Source organism: Capsicum annuum, unplaced genomic scaffold (genome assembly GCF_002878395.1).
Source record: "Capsicum annuum cultivar UCD-10X-F1 unplaced genomic scaffold, UCD10Xv1.1 ctg80417, whole genome shotgun sequence".
NCBI classification, from domain to species: Eukaryota; Viridiplantae; Streptophyta; class Magnoliopsida; order Solanales; family Solanaceae; genus Capsicum; species Capsicum annuum.
Window position 1 is genome coordinate 34,599 of NW_025891063.1, and position 20,687 is coordinate 55,285.

Below are 20,687 nucleotides of genomic sequence, written 5' to 3' on the forward strand. Positions count from 1 at the left end.
AAACGAAGGAAATATAATGCACCGTCTGCTCTTGTATTTAAATTAAAAGTTAAAATGAGATAAGTTAATTTTGAAAGTATTTTGACTGAACTCAGGCAAAGCTCGACTATGAAATCTCAAGGTCAATTTCAATTCATCCACACACTTCGTGAAGGCAACACCATGGCTGATCTTCTCATAAATTTGGTAGAGAGTACTAAAAAAACGCTTTCTTCAATGAGGCTACAAACTTGTCAACTCAGATTATATCTACTTTGAAGAATGCCATTAAAGATTCTCCAAAATTTAGATTTCGGGTCAAGAAAGAATTTTTCATCTTTGATTCGGGCTGAATATTTAGTTTACTACTAAGTGTGCGTAGTAGTGTTTCTTTTCGTGAGCTTAGCTATTAAAGACCCTCCTAGTTTATTTTGTACTTAAATCGAATTGTATGAGTGATCTACATTTACACTTTAAAATTCTTGAGATTTAAGGATATATCCACCTCTTTATACTCTTTTTAATCATGAAATAAACTTCCACGTGGAAATCTTTAAAAAGAAATGAGTTAAACTGAAATAAACCAATAAAAAAAGGTCATAATTTAATCCTCTCAATCTTACAAATGGATTTGATTTGATGGAAACATACGCACATAGATCACGTTAGGTTTTGGACAAAGATATATATACATCTATAATCTATATCTATAATATATTAAAAGTGTGAAGACCTTAGAAAAGTGATTTAAACTTTTTGTTAATGAAATTTTTGTTATCCAGTTTTTGTCAATGAAATTTTTGTTATCCTGTTTTGTTTCTTCAACGATTTTGCAGGAGCACTAAATCATCAACGTTCTTCTTCTCAAAGAGTTGAAAGGAATTAGGAGATTTTTAAGTATAAAGATTATAAACTCAAACATTTTCGTTAATAAGGTTCAACCAATTGGTTGTGGTAAAGTAGTGCATCGTTTATGACAATAATGCTCAATATATGTGTAGCAACACTTGTCCTAAATACAAAACTTTAATGCTAGACATTATGCAATTGGATGTCTTCCCCTATCACGTAGATACTGGATCCTAGCCACACATACGCAGAAAGAAATTTGTGGCCTTTGAGTTGGCCGGATACTCAATTGATGATATGAAACACAATGCAAGAACCAAATATTTCACAAGGAATGTAAAACTAAAGCATAATATAGTACAGTATTATGAAGTTTCTTGTACTTCAACAATACCTAGTGTAATCCCACTGGGTGGAGTCTGTATAGGGTAGAGTATAGATAGAACTTTTGCTACCAACACACACTCGAAATCTATATGCACATTGAAAGTTCCTGCTTCAACTTTACTTCCTCTTTTGGTAGCCGCTATTCGAATAATTCAACTATTGAGATCAAGATCTCAAATGTAACGTGCGCAATTAAGAAGTTGTGAATTAATTGTGCACGTTAGTTGCGCAATTAAGGCACATAAGAAGTTGTGAATTAACAAAACCCATAAATCAAATCTCTTTATTTAATTTGTGACAACCTGAGAATATCAGAAGATAGATAATCTGTTGACGAAGAATCACATTGGGGGTATCAAGTTCTTCAAATCTACACACGCAACCAAGAAGGTGTTTTTGATTACTCTGAGAGTGTCGACTTCACTGTTGAAAATTTATGGGTGGATGCTTTATTGATAATCCTCTTCTTTGTGTGATGTTAATCAGTAGGTAACTGGTGCGAAGTTGTTTAGAAAAGGAGCTTTATTGAATAGTATACAACCGAATAGGACCATGATATTCTAAGCTGACCGCCGGTGAGCTGAACACCGAAGACGTTAGGCCATTATCTGATTAGTGTTTGTTGTCTTGAATTAGTTTGGGCCTTCTCCTTTGGGCCTGTTTTGATTGTCTTGATTCCTTTTTCATTTGGGGTGAGCCACCTGAGCAGCACAATTGAAATTTTGAGAATCATGAAATTTTACTTTCATCATAATAATTTATATTTATTTTTAATATTTTAATTTATTCATTATTGATATTTTATAGTACTTCTTACATAAATTTTAGGAATATAAACTTTTTTTAAAAAAATTAAGCCTACTATATATGAATTCGTCGTAAAAGTTCAATACTTTGAATTACGGTGTTACAACAAATTTTATCAAAGTTTAAATATATTTTGAATCTTTTTATAGCAAACTTTCGTATTTTAATCACACCTTACTATAGGTAAAATTACTACCTTCTAGATTTGCGGTTTGCCAGTTGTTCTCTATCATTAGTATAGGTTTCTTTTAGGTTTTACATAACATCACCTTACTGTATTATGTTTTGCCATATAAATTTTGACAAAGAGTTTTCTTTGTCCGTTTTGACTTGAGATGGAGTATGAAAAAAAATAAAGATGACTTTTTTGATTTTTGTAGTCTTAGACTAAAGATGCGTAGAATTTATTACAATCAAACCACTGTATAGTGGCAGCATTTATCCAAAAATTTCATGATTGATAGAGAGGTGTTGTTATATATGTATACTTACATTGAAGTGTAGATCTCATTTAACTATTAATAATACTATACAAAATTAAAAAGAGTATGAATAGAAAAAAGACAAATATTAGTAGTCTTTTTCCTGTGAAGTTATGAAATTTTCTTAAATTAGATATTTGCACTTGAAAGTTAGTTGGTGTATGACATCAATGATGGTTATCATAAATATTTTGGTATTTTATAAATATTTTGAGTATGATGTTATACAGAGAATATTTTTTACAAAGAGTGAACCACTACTATAATAAATGCCATTGTTGTTAGGGGTAGAATGTCGTTGTAGAGAAGTAAAATACAACATGAAAAATTAATTTTGAAAAAAATTAGACCGCTATCATAAAGTGTCGTTATAACAAGGTGACGTTATAGAGAGGTTTGATTATATTTAATCGTGTGGTCTTAAACATGCATTTCTATAGTTTAAATTAAAGAGTTTTCAAATAAGAAAATAGTATATTCTTTTTAAAATGGAATAAAAATAAAGTAAGACAAATCTTCGATATACTATATTAAAAGTGTGAAGGTCCTTAGAAATATTATTTGAACTTTTTATTTTTCATTGAAAGTACCTGCTTTAGATAAAATCGTCTTTTCAGTATATTTCCAATATTTAAGAGTTGAAAATTAATTAAATATTTATAGTAAAACTTTTTCTTATTAGAAGCCATCGGAATTAATGACAATAAATATCTTTTTTTCATTAGTTTAAATTTCTAAATCAACTAAATTTGATTTTAAGAAGATTTGAAAAATCTAGAAATAAATATGAAAGTGTTAGACTAAGAAAAATATAAGAAGTACCAAACTTTTAAAAGTTTTAAGTAAGTAATCAAAGATTTTCTAAAAAATTTAACTTTCAAAAAAAGGAAATGCTTTCAATATAGAAAAAATAAAATAAATGATCGCACTACAAATATGATTCAAATTGATGTGTCTTTCTTAGTCTCTATTAGTAATGAAAGAGGTATCACATCTCAAACGTAAAAATGAAGATCCATTAACCACTTGAAACTTTCGGTGATAAAATATATATGTGTTTACAATAAAATATATGTTATGTTTACGTTATTATTATTATATTAAAGTTTGGAGAATTTTCGAGAAGTGATTAAAACTTTTTGCAATTTATTAAAAATTTTCGTCATAGACAAAATTATTTAATTTTAAATAATTAAAAGTTACACGTGCGAGGCACGTGCGATTTAACAAGTAATATTAAAAGTGTGAAGGCTTTTAGAAAAGTGATTTGAACTTTTAATCCTTCATTAAATGACTTTTCTTTAGACAAAATCGTCCTTTTCACTATTTTTCTAATATTTAAGAGTCAAAAATTAATTAATATACTTATGATAAAACTTTTCCTTATTAGAAGTTATCAGAATTAATGACAACCAAATATTATTCTATTGATTTTAGAATTTAAAATCAACTAAATTTAATTTTAAGAAATTTGAAAAATTTAGAAATAAATATAATAAAGTTGTTATGTTTGGCTAAAGGTTAATAATCATCACAATTGGTATAGGTTTGAACAACACGGAGGGAAAAAAAAAAAAAAAAGATGAAACGTGATTTGGACGTAAAAAGGGATAAAATGTTCTAAAATTAGTGTAGGTTAAAATAACAAGGAAAAAAATTAATATGATAATAAAAATAAGAAGTTTATTAGTATTAAACTTCTAATTTTGAGAATATGTATCTTTCCTTATTTTAGTTATGTTTAAATTGTAGAATTTTCATACAAACTTAAATTTTGGTCATCAAATATTTTCTTATTTAAATCCTAATATCTTTAAATCTACCCTCACGTACAACTTCTTTCAGAAAAATATCTTTTTAGGTTAGACAAATTGTTACCTTTCTTAAATTGTTATTAGTATGTTTTTCATCCAATTTGTTTTTGTCTAAATTGTTTTTTCTTAATTTTCTTTTTAGTTTAAATCTAATATACTAAACATGTAACCTATATTAGTTTGCATAGTTTTTCGTTATTTTTGTATCAAATTTTGTATTGAATATTTTCTTTCTTTAATCTAATCAGATTTATGTCTTTTATGCTTGACCAAGTTTTAATTTTGTGGGTACTACAAGCTAGACGAATTGTTATCGTTCTTAAAAAACATTGCATACAAAAGTAAGTCTATGATTCATTTTTGGCCAAACGGGTTATTATTGAAGAATATATTGAGTCGCATTTTAATTAATGAATATTGTTCATATATGATTTTGAGGTATCTTGAATATACGAAAAATTCATATATGGTCTCTGGGTATCTTTATAGCTTGTTGAAAAATATTGAAATCCACTACTAATTTGAATTCAATTGTTCCAGATAAATATTGTGATCCTTCTTTTTTCTTTTTTCGGTTTTAATTCTTCAACATTGTGTATATTTTACTCCACACTCCTTCGTTCTAATTTTTATTTTATTCATTATTTAAAAATATTTTGAATAATTTTAAGTATAACGATTTTGTATATACAAAGGTTTTGAAAATTTAACTTGTCTCTTTTGATAATTTTCACTCAGTATAGTTGTGCCACTGTCTCTTATTGGTGACTTTGAATGTCATTGGTGATTGTCATTACTTATTCGAAATTTTTGTTGGTTATATTCATAAAGTTAGTTTTGTGAGTAGGGTCTATTGAAAACGATTTCTCTGTCTTTTCAAAGTATATATACTATTCTTTTCAAGCCGCACTTATGAAATTATATAAGGGTTTGTTGACATTTATGAGACATTGATCTGTTTTTGGTGTTCACTTGTGTTGTCTGATTATCCTTTAATTTTATGTCGAAAATAGCAACAAAAAAAAGGAAAAAACAAAAAATTATCCATTGGTTATGATGTGTACATGCAGAACGTCTATGGATACGCTCTCCAAAATACATATCATCTTGATTGGCGAGATACAATTAATCAAAAGCTTGAAGGCGGACGAAAGGTAATACCTCTTGAGTTCTGATAAATTTTCTTCTATTCTTTCTTGCTGAGAATGTAAGCATGAAACTAATTTGCCTTTTTTTAAAAAAGGAATTAAATTTATAAGGTTTTGGATTTTTCATTAACGGATAACTGGTTTTCCTCCTTTAATTTTTTTCTCAAAAAAGGGCCTAAAATGCCCTTCAACTATGTGAAATAATGCTAAAACTTAATTACATATATAATAGTATTTTTACAATATTAAAAAAAGATTTTTTTTTTTTTACATATATAGTCATTTAAAAAATCAGAAAAGATAATTATAATTCTTAATTTAATTCAATAACTAATTATAATTCACCTTAATTTAAGAGATATATTTTCAATCTTCAAATTAAAATTGGAAAAGACAATCCTTGCTTTCAAATATTTTTCTCTCTTATATTCAACATTCAAAATTTTTTAAATAAATTAAGTATTCCATTATTTTCTTGTGTATGTTTCTTTTTATTTTCATGTGTGTTAATTATCTAGTATTATTTCATTATTGTGTATTTTTAATTCTAATGTAACGAGTTAATCATAATTTTTTATGAATAAATATTTATGGAATAAAAATCATTATGTTGAAAGTACAAATATATCATGTGTTTTTGTTGTATAAATATTACTAATGTCAAAGTCATATTATTATTATTATTACTATTATTATTATTATTATTATTATTATTATTATTATATTTTTTTTATATAATTTATGGGATAAATATTCATGGTATATCCATTATGTCGGAAGTAATTTTCTTATTAAAAATTATTTATTAAATATAAATATATTTTTTCATTATTACATGGTATAAATTTTTTATATCTAAAATACCATGTATGTTTATGGTATAAATATAATTTACATGGTATAAATATATCATATATTTTTATGATATAAATATAATTTGTATAATATTTAAATATATCATGAATTTTGATGATACAAATATATCATATATTTTTATGAAGGCATCGTGAAAGCAGGCAATAAAAATGAACAATATAAAATTTTGATATAGTATATAAAAATGAATGAACAAAGACTTCCATAAAGATAGGCAATAAATAAGAAATATGAAAATTTAATATATAATTATTTTTCTATATATTAGAATCTGTTATAAAAGTAAGTATTTTATATGCTATCTGACAACCAAGTAATATGGCTATGTATATGTAATAATTTTTTTAAAATGGCTATTTATATTGTTTTTCTTTCTATTTATTAGATCAATTTAGAATGACGAAAAATTGATATTGTGCACTATTTATTTGGTTAATATTAATAAAAATGATAGAAATTTTATGTAGTTTAATAAAGATAAGTTGTGGTATTATATAATTTTTTTCTTAAATAAAAGGATAAAATAGCCTCAATAGATAGACGGAAAGGGCATTTTAGACCCAATAGGTAGACATGAAGAACATTTTAGGCCCTGTTCCCTTTTTTTTGTTGTTGGATTATGTATATGCATGTGGTTGTTCATTCAAATCTTCTATTTAAAGAGTACCTAAAATAATCCAATTAAAAAGAAAGAGAGAAAATGAGTCATCCAATGCGCCAAAGCTTTCCCGATTTACATGCTTAGGAAGAATAGGACCAGGTCTATGATACAACCTTACCTTGACTAAAAAACCATCTAATAATTTTTAAAAAATAATTTCCTATTCTGAATTCATCGTTATGAATGTCTCTTCAAAAATAGAAAACAATGATCAATTAGCTAATATATAATTCTTAGTTATGCCTATATATGTAGCAAATTAGAGGCAAGAATGAGTACCAAATTGCATCAACAGGCAGTATATTGACCTCATTTTATAATACATGGCTTAAGATACGCGTGCAACGCACGTATCGATTGACTAGTATATATATATATTCGTATGAAAAAAAGGGTTCTTCTGTTAATACTAGATGGCTCGTGCCCGTGATATGCATAAGCGTATGCTCGATATAGTTGTGTGCATCATGTGTGTAATTACAAGACCATTACACTAAGCTTTAACACTGGTAATATCTAAAGTAACTTCATCAAACGGTTGTGATATTTATTTGGTTACAATCACTCAAACAGAATAGTGAAATTCCAGCAAAGGAGGAATCAACTTTCCTCTTCTGATCTACGACTCTACAGGAACACTTGGAAGAAGAGAGAATCCATCTAGTTAATGATAAATGAGTAATGACACACAACATATTTTATACGCAAACAACAACAACATAATTTCAAGAAAATATCAGAACCAAAAATAAGTACATTTTTCATAAGAATATCTGGGGTGCCTACAAAGTAGAGTCGACAATATCTAGATGTGTACTCTCAAAGTGGGAGAGCTGAAATGAGAATAACTCAAACACAACAAGAAACTTCTTATTTAAAGAAAAAAATAAGAGCAAATCGCTAGACACCAGGTGACTTGAAAATCACTGGATACCAAATGACTTGCAAATAGGTGGACACCAAGCGATTTGCCAGTGTTGTCAGTACTGTCATAGGACAAATCACTTAGCCAAGAGATTTTTGTCCCTTTGATTTCTTTCCAAATCAATTGTCCCTTTTGAAATTTTTAATAAAAAAATTAGCCTTTTTGACTCCGAACTCAAATTTTATGTGTTACACTATTTTCTTCTAACTCATCCTTTACTTGGCTTTGAAAAGTTAAACACATATCCAGTATATTCCTACAAAATGGGGGCTGGAGAGGGTATAGTATAAGCAGTCCGTACTACTACCTCAGAGGTAAGATAGAAAGGTTGTTTCCGATAGACCTATATCGGTAAAGAGAGAGCTTTGGAAAATTAACACACTACCAAAAATCAACCCATTTTAAATGGATTGAATGTCACAATCAACATTCAAAAGCTTCATATTTGCATCATATAAACATGCATGAAAACATAGTTTTCTCACTTGTTGTGAAGTTACTAAACTTTGATATGACATAAGACAGACTTAGGCACTTGATCATAGACTATATCCTTTAGAAATTGAAACTAATTGCTTGCAGACTGTAGTTACTGCAATTATTAACAATTAAGAATAGTCTATGTTCACACTCTATGTGATACAACAAAAATATAAAAGCACGAAACAAACACCAAATTCAGTCCACTAGTTAAGAAACCGAGGACCTCTTGTGGTGACCACACTCAGATTCAACAATGACAACAATAATAACGAGATAAAGGGTGTGTTTTAAAACCAAAACAACCACCAAACTATATTAACAATTTGAAAATAAATAACACGAAAAACAACAACAATGTTATAACAAGAACAACAAGTCACGGCTTACAAGAACTAGAGCAACACTAAAAAGAATTACAATAAAAGAAAAGGGATAGATAGATAGACAATTGATTGGTATAATCGTAAGAACCCAAGATTCTATTCCACACTTGGACCCTTAACACTACACACAACAAAAAACTATCTCTTATGTGACACTAGATCGGATTCCACCTCTCAAGCATCGACGTTTTCAAGCAAACACAATCACTAGTGAATCCACACTAGTTTTTTGTCCTAGTTTCGATTTTCCTTAAAGGAGAGAGGACTTGGTGTTTCAAAAGTCATACAAGACTTACAATATTATCTAAAATCTAAGTCTAAAAACCCTACAATGTTCCTTTTATAGCTATTACAAAATATAAGTTAAAATAACCAAAAGGCCCTTCAAAGAGTGGACACCCATCTAGTGTAATTTATGGGCTGATTTGGATGAATTTTGGGCCTCTTTTACACTTCAATTGGACATTCCAAGGATTGAGTCCAACACGCACTCTCCTAAGTTCATATCCGTGATTATTCCCATATCACTATGTTGCTCGGACTCTCCAAAAATATTGCCGCACTATCGGATCCTTCAAAAATACACAATTTTAGGAAGATTTGATACACCACCATCGATATTTTGGAAGAGTTTGAGAACATAGTTCACATTTTCTCTCTGACTGCAGACATTTAATTCCTAAGTTGTACAGACTCTTCTCTTTTGATGTCGCACCTGTTTGGTCTTTCCAAAAATATACTAATTTTGACGAATCTGACACGCACGCGTTAACATTATTGAAGAGTCCGAACAACATAGTTTGAGCCAACTGTTGAATACCCCTAGAATTCAGCATGTCTACAGGGAGCAGAACTTTTTGGCTGATAAATTAGCACAAATAGGAACTGGAATCAACACACATTTTTTTTTAAAAAAATGAGGGTAGGGGAAGTGGAAATGGGGTAGGGGGTTACTAGATGAGGAATCCAAGCCCTCATCAATAAGGTAAAAGTTTAGATAGTCAACCAACTAAGCTATTAAGATTCCCTTATCAGAACACACATGTCACTTTCTAGATTTCAAAATTGAATAAACTGTTTAAGAAGTATCCAACTTGAACGATGAAAGAGAAGTGGAGCGTGGGGAGAGAAATTTGAGTAATGGAATAACGCCACTTTTTATAATATCTCGGCCTATTATTGGGATATATTAGTTATTCTGGAAGAAAGATATACTGTAGAAGAAAAGAAATGATCAAGTTTGAATATACTTGCTACGAGTATGGAAGGAAGACGTTGGATTTTACTAACATATTAAGGAAAGATATCTAGGATACAAACAATGCTATAAGTGTTAAATGAGCAAATTAAATCATTTCGCATTAACTAACCAAAAAAGGAATCAGGATTTTACCAAAGGAGGAAAACACCTACAAAAAAGTAGAGGCCATTCCCCAAAAACAACAAATATTCAGTGCAGTCTATTGGCACAAAACGTAACCCTGATTAATTTATGTTTGTTCGGTTATTAGTTAGTATTTTAGTCAGCATTATTATTTCAACAATCCAAAGAGTCGACTGACTTTTAGTTGTTTCCGCTGCGGATGTAGAAGGCTTGTGTAACACCCCGCATTTTAGGCTAGAATGAAAAACATCATTTATATACGTGGATGATCCAAAATCCATAAATCCTATGCAAATTTTCCATGTTAATAAATTATGTAGTGTGGAAAATTGAATGAGCTTTTCGTCAATATAAGATTCACCCAAATCCGATATCCGGGCAAGATGTTATGGCTAATTTAAGTTCTAGTCGTAAAACACCGTCATTTTGGTGCTTGGGGCGTCGCGGAGGTGGTCTATTTAACAATTTTCAAATTCTAGTAGCCTAGCGCGATTATGGCGCGTCGCGCTGAAGTTCTAGGTCCTAACCAGTGGGATAACAGATGGCTTTGCGTCACGGTGACCCCAAGAATCCCATTCGTCAATTTCTAGTGAGCCACCGTGATAGTGGCGCGTCGCGGCGGCCCATAAAATTGGGCTCTCAGTTATATTTTGTTCCATCTCATTAAGAGTATATTGGGTATTTTCTACCCCCTTATCAGCTTAAATATGATATTATACTCCCAAGTGACCACATTATTCATATTTTCTTCAAAAAAATTCACAAGAACACTCTCTAAGGTTTCTAACTAAAAACCCAAATAACTCAAGATTCAACCGTGGGTTTTCGAAATTGATGGAAGATTTGGAATCCCCAAACCATAAGCTTCAAGAATCATCAACCAAATTTCTAAATTGAGGTATGTGCGATTTATCCTAAAACTACATGGTCTTGTTGAAAACACCCAACTATGATTTAAAAATCATCAAGCATGAATTTGTTAAAGGGGTTTTGAGATCCATGATTTTATTATGCTTTATGCATGTTTAATGATATTGTTATTTTTGACTTTAGGCCTTACCCTCTTAAATTAATTTACACATATAAGTATATGTATGAAACTTCAAACTGAAGATTTGTTTAAGAGCACAATTAATGAAAATCCCTCTCTTGTGATAACCTTATGTTTATGATCTTATTACGATTGAATGAAATATATGATTTATGAATTTAAAATAGTTTACTCAAATACCATAGTATTTTGAGCAAGATTTAGAGATTTAAGAGAGGGAGTTTCTTGATGTAAATATATTTTGTTAAAGAGAAAGATTTGCATGAGATTAAGAGCTTTGGCATGACCACCTTGTATCATTGAAAGTTTGACAAAGAGAGTTGCATACATGTATTTACATGAGTTTTAGAGAAAGAGTTCTTTGAAATGATTCATTGATATGGTGGTTCCGAATTTAGGTATTGAAACAGAGATTGAAATATGCTAAAAATGGCTCAGAGCTGTGACTTAGAAGTTAATGGTATGACGATACCATATAAATATATGCCATAACAGAGTTAGAGTTTGCAGAGTATATTTTCAGAGAATGCATGTCTTAAAGAGTTAAAAATAGTCATAAAGAGAGCTAGGTGATTGCCTGAAGAGGGCTATAGTTCAAGTAACTCTTAGCCTAAAACTGTGATTTGCCGATCCGGGTATATTATTTTTACGCTGGCGATGGCCGTGTGGCATAGCAGAGTTAGAGACTCCAACCCTTGCGGCACACTTGAGTTGGAGGCTTCTTTGCCAAGTCAATGGAGGATTCCATATAGCCCGTAAAATTTTAGAGTTGTAGTGTATACCACCTAGCGCAGAAGTAAAACAAAGAGTGTCACAGAGTTTAGATGATTTTATAGAGTCTTTAGAAAATGCCCATGAGATTTCTTACTATATGACATGGTCATGAACTATTTTGGAATTGCTTTCATATATGTTGAATATAAATTATTATTTTAGATTTGCTCCGCATACCAGTACGTCTGTATTGACCCCCTACCTCCCAGGTTTGGAGGCTCAATCAAAGGGTCCGACTAATTAGTAGAGTATTTCAGGGAAAAGTGATCTATGTAGTGGTGAGCCTTCTTTGTTCCAGAAGGCCTTTATTTCAGATTATGTTATTCCATTGTTTTAGTCTACTGGGGGCCTTGTCCCAGTTTTCAGAACAGTTTTCAGATGTAGTAGAGATTTCGCAGACTGAGTTAGATCTTATTCAGACTTTTTGAATTGTAAATTTTGTTCTTATGTCTTGAACCTCAGAGTTAATGACCATGTTTTTGTATTAGATTATAATTCCATATTTTCTTTTATTATATGAATGTTGTGCATAATTATCAGATCAGATAGAGTAGGACGTTCGGGCCTTTATGGTTCGGGATGTCCATTACGGCTAGGCCCTATTTTGGGTCATGATAAACTTGGTATCAAAGCACAATTCATGGTACTAGGGTGTCTACAAAATTGCATCAGGTAGAGTCTTATTTATGGGTGTGTAGCGCACCACACTTATAAGCAGGAGGCTACTAGGCGTTTAGGAATGTTTTCCTTTCTTCATGTTCTAGTTCATGCTATGGATTCAGAATGCTCCTCTTTCATACTCTAATTCGTGCTATGGTGTCGCCCATAGGAAGTATAGTCATCCCCATTTCTTTTCTTACTTTGATGTGCTCAGATATGTCTCATTGTTGAGATGAATCAAGTGCAGGAGTTTAGAATTTAAATTGTATGGCCCTTTCTGATAGAGCCATATAAGATTTTAAAATTGGGCAAGGACTTATGAAGAGTCCGTTAGTGCCTCAGAGTGTATTGATTCTAGTGTGAATTTAAATTCTGATGAAATTGTGCTTTTGAGCCTGCAGTATTAAGTGTATTCAGTCCCTTTCAAAAAAATTTATGTTGCAAATGTCATGCTTAAGAGGAAATGAGGTGTAGCAGAATATTGGAACTGTATTTCCACCCGAGTAGTAGTATAAGTTAAAGTGTCAGTGTCATGACCTATTGATGGTGAGATTAGACCAAGAAGTTAGTGATACAAAGTCACAAGGTTAGAAATCAGAGTGAGGATGACTTTTATGTAGATAAATATGTTTAGTTGAATAATTGATGTTCGAGGATGATTTACCCCTTTATAGTGATAGACTAATGTGGTAGCTAGTAACATGTGTGGATTGTATGGTAGTCTATGGTGGGGAGTGTTTGACTCATATTTTTATTCATACAGAGTAAGATATATATTCTTACATTATTGATTATTGTGTGTCAAGTTTCTATATCATGTAACCTTGTAATCGTTGTGTTGTTGAAACTCAAAGTCTAGTGAAGCCGTATGGGGCTCTTTTGATTCACTAGCATAGTTGCCTTGTCATCCCTCTCATTTTTTGTTCAAAACACAAAAATCAAAGTCTAGTGGAGCTGTGTGAGGTCTATTTCGATTTACTAGAAACTTATTATCCATTTTGTTGATTCTTGTGTTGGTTGAAACTGAGGTTTTAGAGGCGTAATGGCAAGAAAAGTGGTAAGGGCGATTTATTGAATGTATGTATAGACGAACCTTTTTGCATGAGATTGAGTTTGCATTAAAGTGATATACCCTTGTGTGTTAGTTTTGTAGAAGGTAGAGAAGGAGTTATTAGCTAAGGTGAGTTGTTGTTTGCTCGAAGTATGAAAATGGATAGACTAGCCAGTAAGTTATAATTATAGTCACAAGGTTGTTTGTGGAATTTGAAGGTAGTCTAAATGTACACTTGGGTAAGTAAGTGTGATGTGAGAAAGCCGTATAAGTAGATGAAATTGTATGGGGTTATAATATAAGATTAAGGTTGACCATGTCTATTATGTGACTTTACCCCCTTGACCTTCTTTTCTTTGGTAGTTGTAAGCTAGTACTACTTGTGAGAAGGTATGTAGTAGATTTTTAGGCATAGCAGTGATGTCATGAAGGTGTTTTGGTTGTGGGTTGTATCTAAATAAAATGAGATATTTGGGTAGAATATCCCAATTTGATGGACTAGTATATTTTATTGCATTCTTCATTGATGGTAGATGATTGATGCTAGACTATAGGTTTGATGTGTTGAAATAGTGCATGCAAGAGCTTAAGTTTATTTGATTCAAAATGAAGTATAATGTTGTATGTATAAAGTAGAAGTATGCCAAAGTGATATAAGGTTGTGGTATTTTTCTAAGGCTATTACATGTTGTATGTGGCTAGTGGTACCATTGAGTTGCTAGGTGGAGAAAAGACTAGTTAGACGGTATATGGTGTTCTAAATAGCCAAGTTAAGAAGTTTTGATTGATAATGTTAAGCCTTTTGATATGATCTTGATTCTTATAGTAGAGAGATATAAGTTTGGAGCCATGATGCTGGTAGACTATGACAGAAGTAGTATGGTCCGTCAAAGGTTTGAAGATATCCATTGAGTTGGTCAATGTTTAAGATGTTATATGATGACTTTTAGGGCTATAGAAACCTAAGGGTTGAATCTTAGAAGGAGGTATTAGCATTGGTTGATATAAATGAAGATACCATCTTACAGGGTATGTTTAGTTTTATGTGTATTTTTATATCCCTGACTCTAAAGTAAAGTGATTTCAGTTTATACCAGAGTGTATATAGTGGTTCACAGACTTAGAATAGTGGTTTAAATCTAAGGGAGAGATATAGAACAAGTAACCAAGTCAAGTTTTCAGATGCTAATAGATGTACTAGTAAGTTGTGGAATTGGTCGTGAGAAAGAACGATGCTCAATCTATTCTTATTTCAGCAGCTTACTTCAGTTATTCGGACATATACTCATGCTTTATGTTTCGGCTTCATGATCATAGCTCGTGTTCATGCATATGATAAGGAATCACGTACTCTCCTAGTTCCTAGTATGATGAGTTCCCAGTTTGTTCAGCAGTCAAAATCACTTTCTGTAAGTTATGAATTCCAAAAATTCAGTTCATGCAGTTCATGACTCTTGGGCATATTTGATACTCTTAACGATCAGTGAAAATTTAGATTTATATCAGGTACCTCAGATTAGATCTCTTTAATGAGTCCATGCCATAAGTACTCTATTCCTCACACCTCAGTAGGGTATTAAGTTATGCTTAGTACTCCCCTTATGTTTCGGATCCCAATATTCCAATTTGCAGTAAGATTTTCCCTTAGGTCGAGATAGTGATGATGAACAGTTGTTTAGATGGAAAAGAGTAAACATTTCTTGTTGATGAAAGATGGTTGTATGCTTATTTGAGTTAAGGCGGTAATTGTGGAGTAAGTTTGAGTCCGAATCTTTGATACACTCAAGGTTAGTTGAAGTTTTATGTGTTATATTTAGGAAAAATTATTGTGCGCTTGTTTTATGTAAGTCTATAAGTTGAAAGAATTTTGAGGTAAAGTTTCATGTATGGCTTGGTTAGTTAAGGATATTTTATGTATATCATCTGAATAGTGCAAGGAAGTTGTTATGGATAGAAGTATTAGAGAATATGATAAATATGCTTTATGAGTGGTTGTTTAGAAGTGCATATGTGGGTATGAAGGTAGGCTTGAATGTCAAGTTTGTATGCATATGGATGGATGCCTTGACTGTTTGTGAATGTCTAATACAAAGTTGAAGGTGATTGCTAGAGTGGCAATAAGAATTATGCAGGAGATGAGGAATTGTGAAATGCAGGGTGTGCTAAATTTATGATTCAAACTAGTACTACAGTATTATGTGGTGCGTCTTGTGATTTTGAGTTAGGCTTGAAGATGATGAGGGGATTTAGTTCAGTTTAGACATTAGTAGATGGAAATATTAGCGGCCATGTGAGAAAAATAAGTGGAATCAATGAGCATGGTGTTCAAGGGGAAAGTATAGTTGACAGAGTATTTTGGAAATGTGGCTAATCTTGAAAGTAAGAAGTCGTAATGCCTAAGATTTGGTAATTCTATCCTAGTTTTTGAGTTATATGTCTATATTCCATGTTATAGAGTAGTGTCATTGTTGTGATTCCTTAGTTAGATGTCTTGTGTAACTCATATCAGAGATTCTTTGCTCCCTAATGCTACTAGAACTTCTTTAGAAAGAGTGTTGAAGAGATACTCCAGTTAAGTATAAGTGTCCAGTATGATTCAGTTTAACAGTCAGGCAGACAAGTTACTGTGGTTTTCCACCTTTTCACCCAGTCCTACTATTTGAAGTCCACTGCGTATGACCATCCCAAAAGATAATCTATTCCATCCGTGTAAGTTGCGAACTTAGTTCAGTCCAACCATCATGTTTCAGATTTAGTTATTTAGTCATGACTCAGTTTATAAGAGTTCAGCACATAATCTCAATTTTTTCCAGCTATTTTAGCTCAGACAGTGTAATACCTTTGTACGATCTAAATCTTGTTGCCTCATGATTTTACTTACCTAAGTTATCACTTCCAAATACAATGTGTGTGATTTGAGCATAAACGCTTCGGGGGAAATCATAAACTCTCAGCATGAATCAGCTCCTTAAAATAAGTAAGGGCAAGTCAGCTCAGAATTCAGTTTTATGATAGAAGTTTAAATATTTCAGATCAGTTATATCCTTTCATAGATGACACATCAGGTCCGCGTTATTCCATATCTTTAAGCTTCAACGTTCCTACCCATCAGTCGGGGACGAATGATCCCAAGGGGGAGATAATGTAACACCCCACATTTTGGGCTAGAACAAAAATCATCATTTCTATGCGTAGATGATCCAAAAGCCATAAATCCTGTGCAAATTTTCCATGTTAATCAATTATGTAGTGTGGAAAATTGAATGAGCTTTCCGCCGATATAAGATTCGCCCAAATTCGATACCCGGATAAGATGTTATGGCTAATTTAAGTCCCAGTCGTAAAACACCGTCATTTTGGTGCTTGGCACATCGCGGGGGTGGACTATTTAATAATTTTCAAATTCCAGTAGCCTAGCGCGATTGTAGCGCATCGCGTTGAAGTTCCAGGTCCCAGCCAGTGGGACAACGCAATGGCTCCGCTTCGCGTTGACCCCAAGAATCCCATTCGTCAATTTCTAGTGAGCCACTGCGATAGTGGCGCATTGCGGTGGCCCATAAAATAGGGCCCCCAGTTATATTTTATTCCATCTCATTAAGGGTATATTGAGAATTTTCCACCCCCTTATCAGCTTCAATACGGGATTATACTCCCAAGTGACCACATTATTCACATTTTCTTCAAAAAAATTCATAAGAACACTCTCTAAGGTTTCAAACTAAAAACCCAAATAACTCAAGATTTAACCGTGGATTTTCAAGACTGATTGATGATTTGGAATCCCCAAACCATAGGCTTCAAGAATCATCCATCAAATTTCTAAATTGAGGTACGTGGGGTTTATCCTAAAATTACATGGGCTTGTTGAAAACACCCAATTATGATGTAAAAATCATAAAGCATGAATTTGTTAAAGGGGTTTTGAGATCCATGATTTTATTATGCTTTATGCATGTTTAATGATATTGTTGTTTTGGTCTTTAGGCCCTATCCCCTTAAATTGTTTACACATATAAGTATATGTATGAAATTTGAAATTGAACATTTGTTTGAGAGCACAATTAATGAAAATCCCTCTCTTGTGATAACCTTATGTTTATGATCTTATGGTGATCGATTGAAATGCATGATTTATGGCTTGAAAATAGTATATCAAATATCATAGTATTTTGAGCACGATTTAGAGATTTAAGAGAGGGAGTTTCTTGATGTAAATATATTTTGTTAAAAGAGAAAGATTTGCGTAAGATTAAGAGCTTTGACATGACCACCTTGCATCATTGAAAGTTTGACAAAGAGAGTTGCATACATGTGTTTACATGAGTTTTAGAGAAAAAGTTCTTTGAAATGATTCATTGATATGGTGGTTCCAAATTTATGTTTTGAAAATACAGATTGAAATATGCTAAAAATGGCTCAGAGATGTGACTTGCAATTCAATGGTATGGCGATACCATATAAATGTATGCCATAACAGAGTTAGAGTTTTCAGAGTATGTTTTTAGAGAATGCATGTCTTAAAGAGTTAAAAATGGGCATAAAAAGAGCTAGGTGGTTGCCTGAAGAGGGCTAGAGTTCAAGTAACTCTTAGCCTAAAACCATGATTTGCCAATCCGAGTATATTATTTTTACGCTAGCGACGGTCGTGTGGCGTAGCAGATTCAGAGACTCTAACCCTTGCGGCACTCTTGGGTTGGAGGCTTCCCCACCGAGTCAATGACAGATTTCATATAGCCCGTTGAATTTCAGAGTTGTAGGGTATGCCCATGATATTTCTTACTTTATGTTATGGTTATGAACTATTTTAAATTGCTCTCATATATGTTGAATATAAATTATTATTTTGGATTTGCTCTGCATACCAAGACATCTGTATTGATCCCCTACCTCCCAGGTTCGAAGGCTCAATCTAAGGGTCCGACTAATTAATAGAGTATTCTAGGGAGAGTGATCCATGCAGTGGTTAGCCTTCTTTATTTCAGAAGGCTTGTTATTTCATATTATTTTATTCCATTATTTGGTCTACTGGGGGCCTTGTCTCAGTTTTCAGAACAGGTTTGAGATGTAGTAGAGATTTCGCAGACTGAGTTAGATCTTATTCAGATATTTTGAATTGTAGCTTTCGTTCTTATGTCTTGAACCTCAGAGTTAATGACCATGTTTTCGTATCATATTATAATTCCATATTTTCTTTTATTATATGAATGTTGTGCATGATTACCAGAGATCAGATAGAGTAGGACGTCCAGGCCTTCATGGTTTAGGATATCCATCACGGCCAGACCCTAGTTCGGGTCGTGACAGCTTGTTTATTTAGGACATAGATTATGTTATTAGTGTTGGTCTAGGAGTCTTATTATTTTCTTTGTAACTCTATTTAAAATGTTGTATATGTTCATTAATAAACAATTTTGTCTAGCAGTTACTCTGTATTTATATGGTATCAGGGCTCGATACTCGCTAACGAGAACAATTCTATTTTTATTTTCTTTCCTTCTCTTTCTCACACAGATCATCAATAATGGCCAACAATAATGGCAACAATCCCAGTGTTGTTAATGTTGATAACACAATGGGCGCCAACCTTATCATTCAATTCAACCCTGCGTCCCAATTACCCATCAAACTTAACAGTGGCCACAACTTTGCCACCTGGAAAACTCAATTCTCCATGCTTATGTTTACAATCTATTTGGCCATCTCGATGGGACCACTCTTTTCCCTACTAGCACCCTCACCGTTGGCAATAATGTATCTCCCAATCCTGTCTTTTTAACTTGGTTCTATCAGGACCAACTCATCCAAAATGCCCTTATAGCATCTGTTGAACCCAAAATTGCTCCAACTGTTGTTGCAGCCAACTCATCCAAAGCGACTTTGGATGCTTTGAACACCACTTATGCAAACAGATCACAAACCCGTGTCTTCAGTCTACGTGATCAACTTACTCGCGTCACTAAAGAATCTCGCTCCATCACTGAATATCTTTACACTATTCGAGCCCTTTCGGATGAGTTAGCCATGGTTGGTTTTCCTATGTCAAATCCTGTACTCAACATCAAAATACTCAGCGGTCTAGGTCCTGAATTTCGTGAAATCTCTGATGCCATCCGTGCACGTTATACAGCTATCTCATATGAAGAATTGTTTGAAAAGATACTTGACCATGGACTCTTTCTTCATCACGAGGATGTTAAGAAACTTTCCAGTCCCATAACTATCGCGGTTGCGACTCCCACCAAATCCAAATCCAATACCAATAACCGTAACAATTGTAGGTAGAATAATAATTCTCCATGGTGGCTGAATAATAATTCTCCACAGTGGCAGCAAAATTCACATCCAAACACTACACAGTGTGTCACGACCTGAGTCGGGTCCTTGGCCGTAACAAGCATCCCGAACCATGAAGGCCCGAGCGCCCTTCTAAATTTGGTAATCATGCATAATATTCATATAGTATAAGAAAAATTGCAGAAAGAAAAACGTATGGAATCATGGTCATACTCTGAAATCTGTTCAACAATGCCAAAATAGGTTTATCAACATTTAAACAACATTCTCTCAGTCTGTGAAATCTCTACTACACATTACATCAATAACTGTCTGAAACCTAGGACAAGGACCCTAGTGGACCAAAACCAAACTATAAAAAATGTGTATAAAAGGAGATATGCCTTCCAGAATAAACAAGGCTCACCACTGTAAACTTCACTTCTGTATGAAAGCTCTACAGATTATCATGGCCTCTAGACTAATCCTCAGACCCTGGAAGGGAGGGGATCAATACAGTTGTACTCGTATGTAGAGCAAATCCAAAATAATAATTTTTATTCAACATAGGTGAGAGCAATTTGAAAATAGTTCATAAATATAAACATGATAAGTAAACATATGGACATATTTAAAAAGACTCTAAACAACTATCTGAACTCTGTGACATACTCTTTGTTTTACTTCTGCGCTAGGTAGC

At 32.5% G+C, this 20,687-nt stretch overlaps 1 protein-coding gene across 1 annotated transcript; it reads left to right on the top strand.

Moving 5' to 3' along the window:
- The first annotated feature begins 5,382 nt into the window (after window positions 1-5,382).
- On the top strand, window positions 5,383-19,996 carry LOC124895171. Its single transcript, XM_047405618.1, has 2 exons — window positions 5,383-5,472; window positions 19,505-19,996. The coding sequence occupies exons 1-2, from the start codon at window positions 5,383-5,385 to the stop codon at window positions 19,994-19,996; spliced, it is 582 nt and encodes a 193-aa protein (XP_047261574.1).
- Window positions 19,997-20,687: the final 691 nt, after the last annotated feature.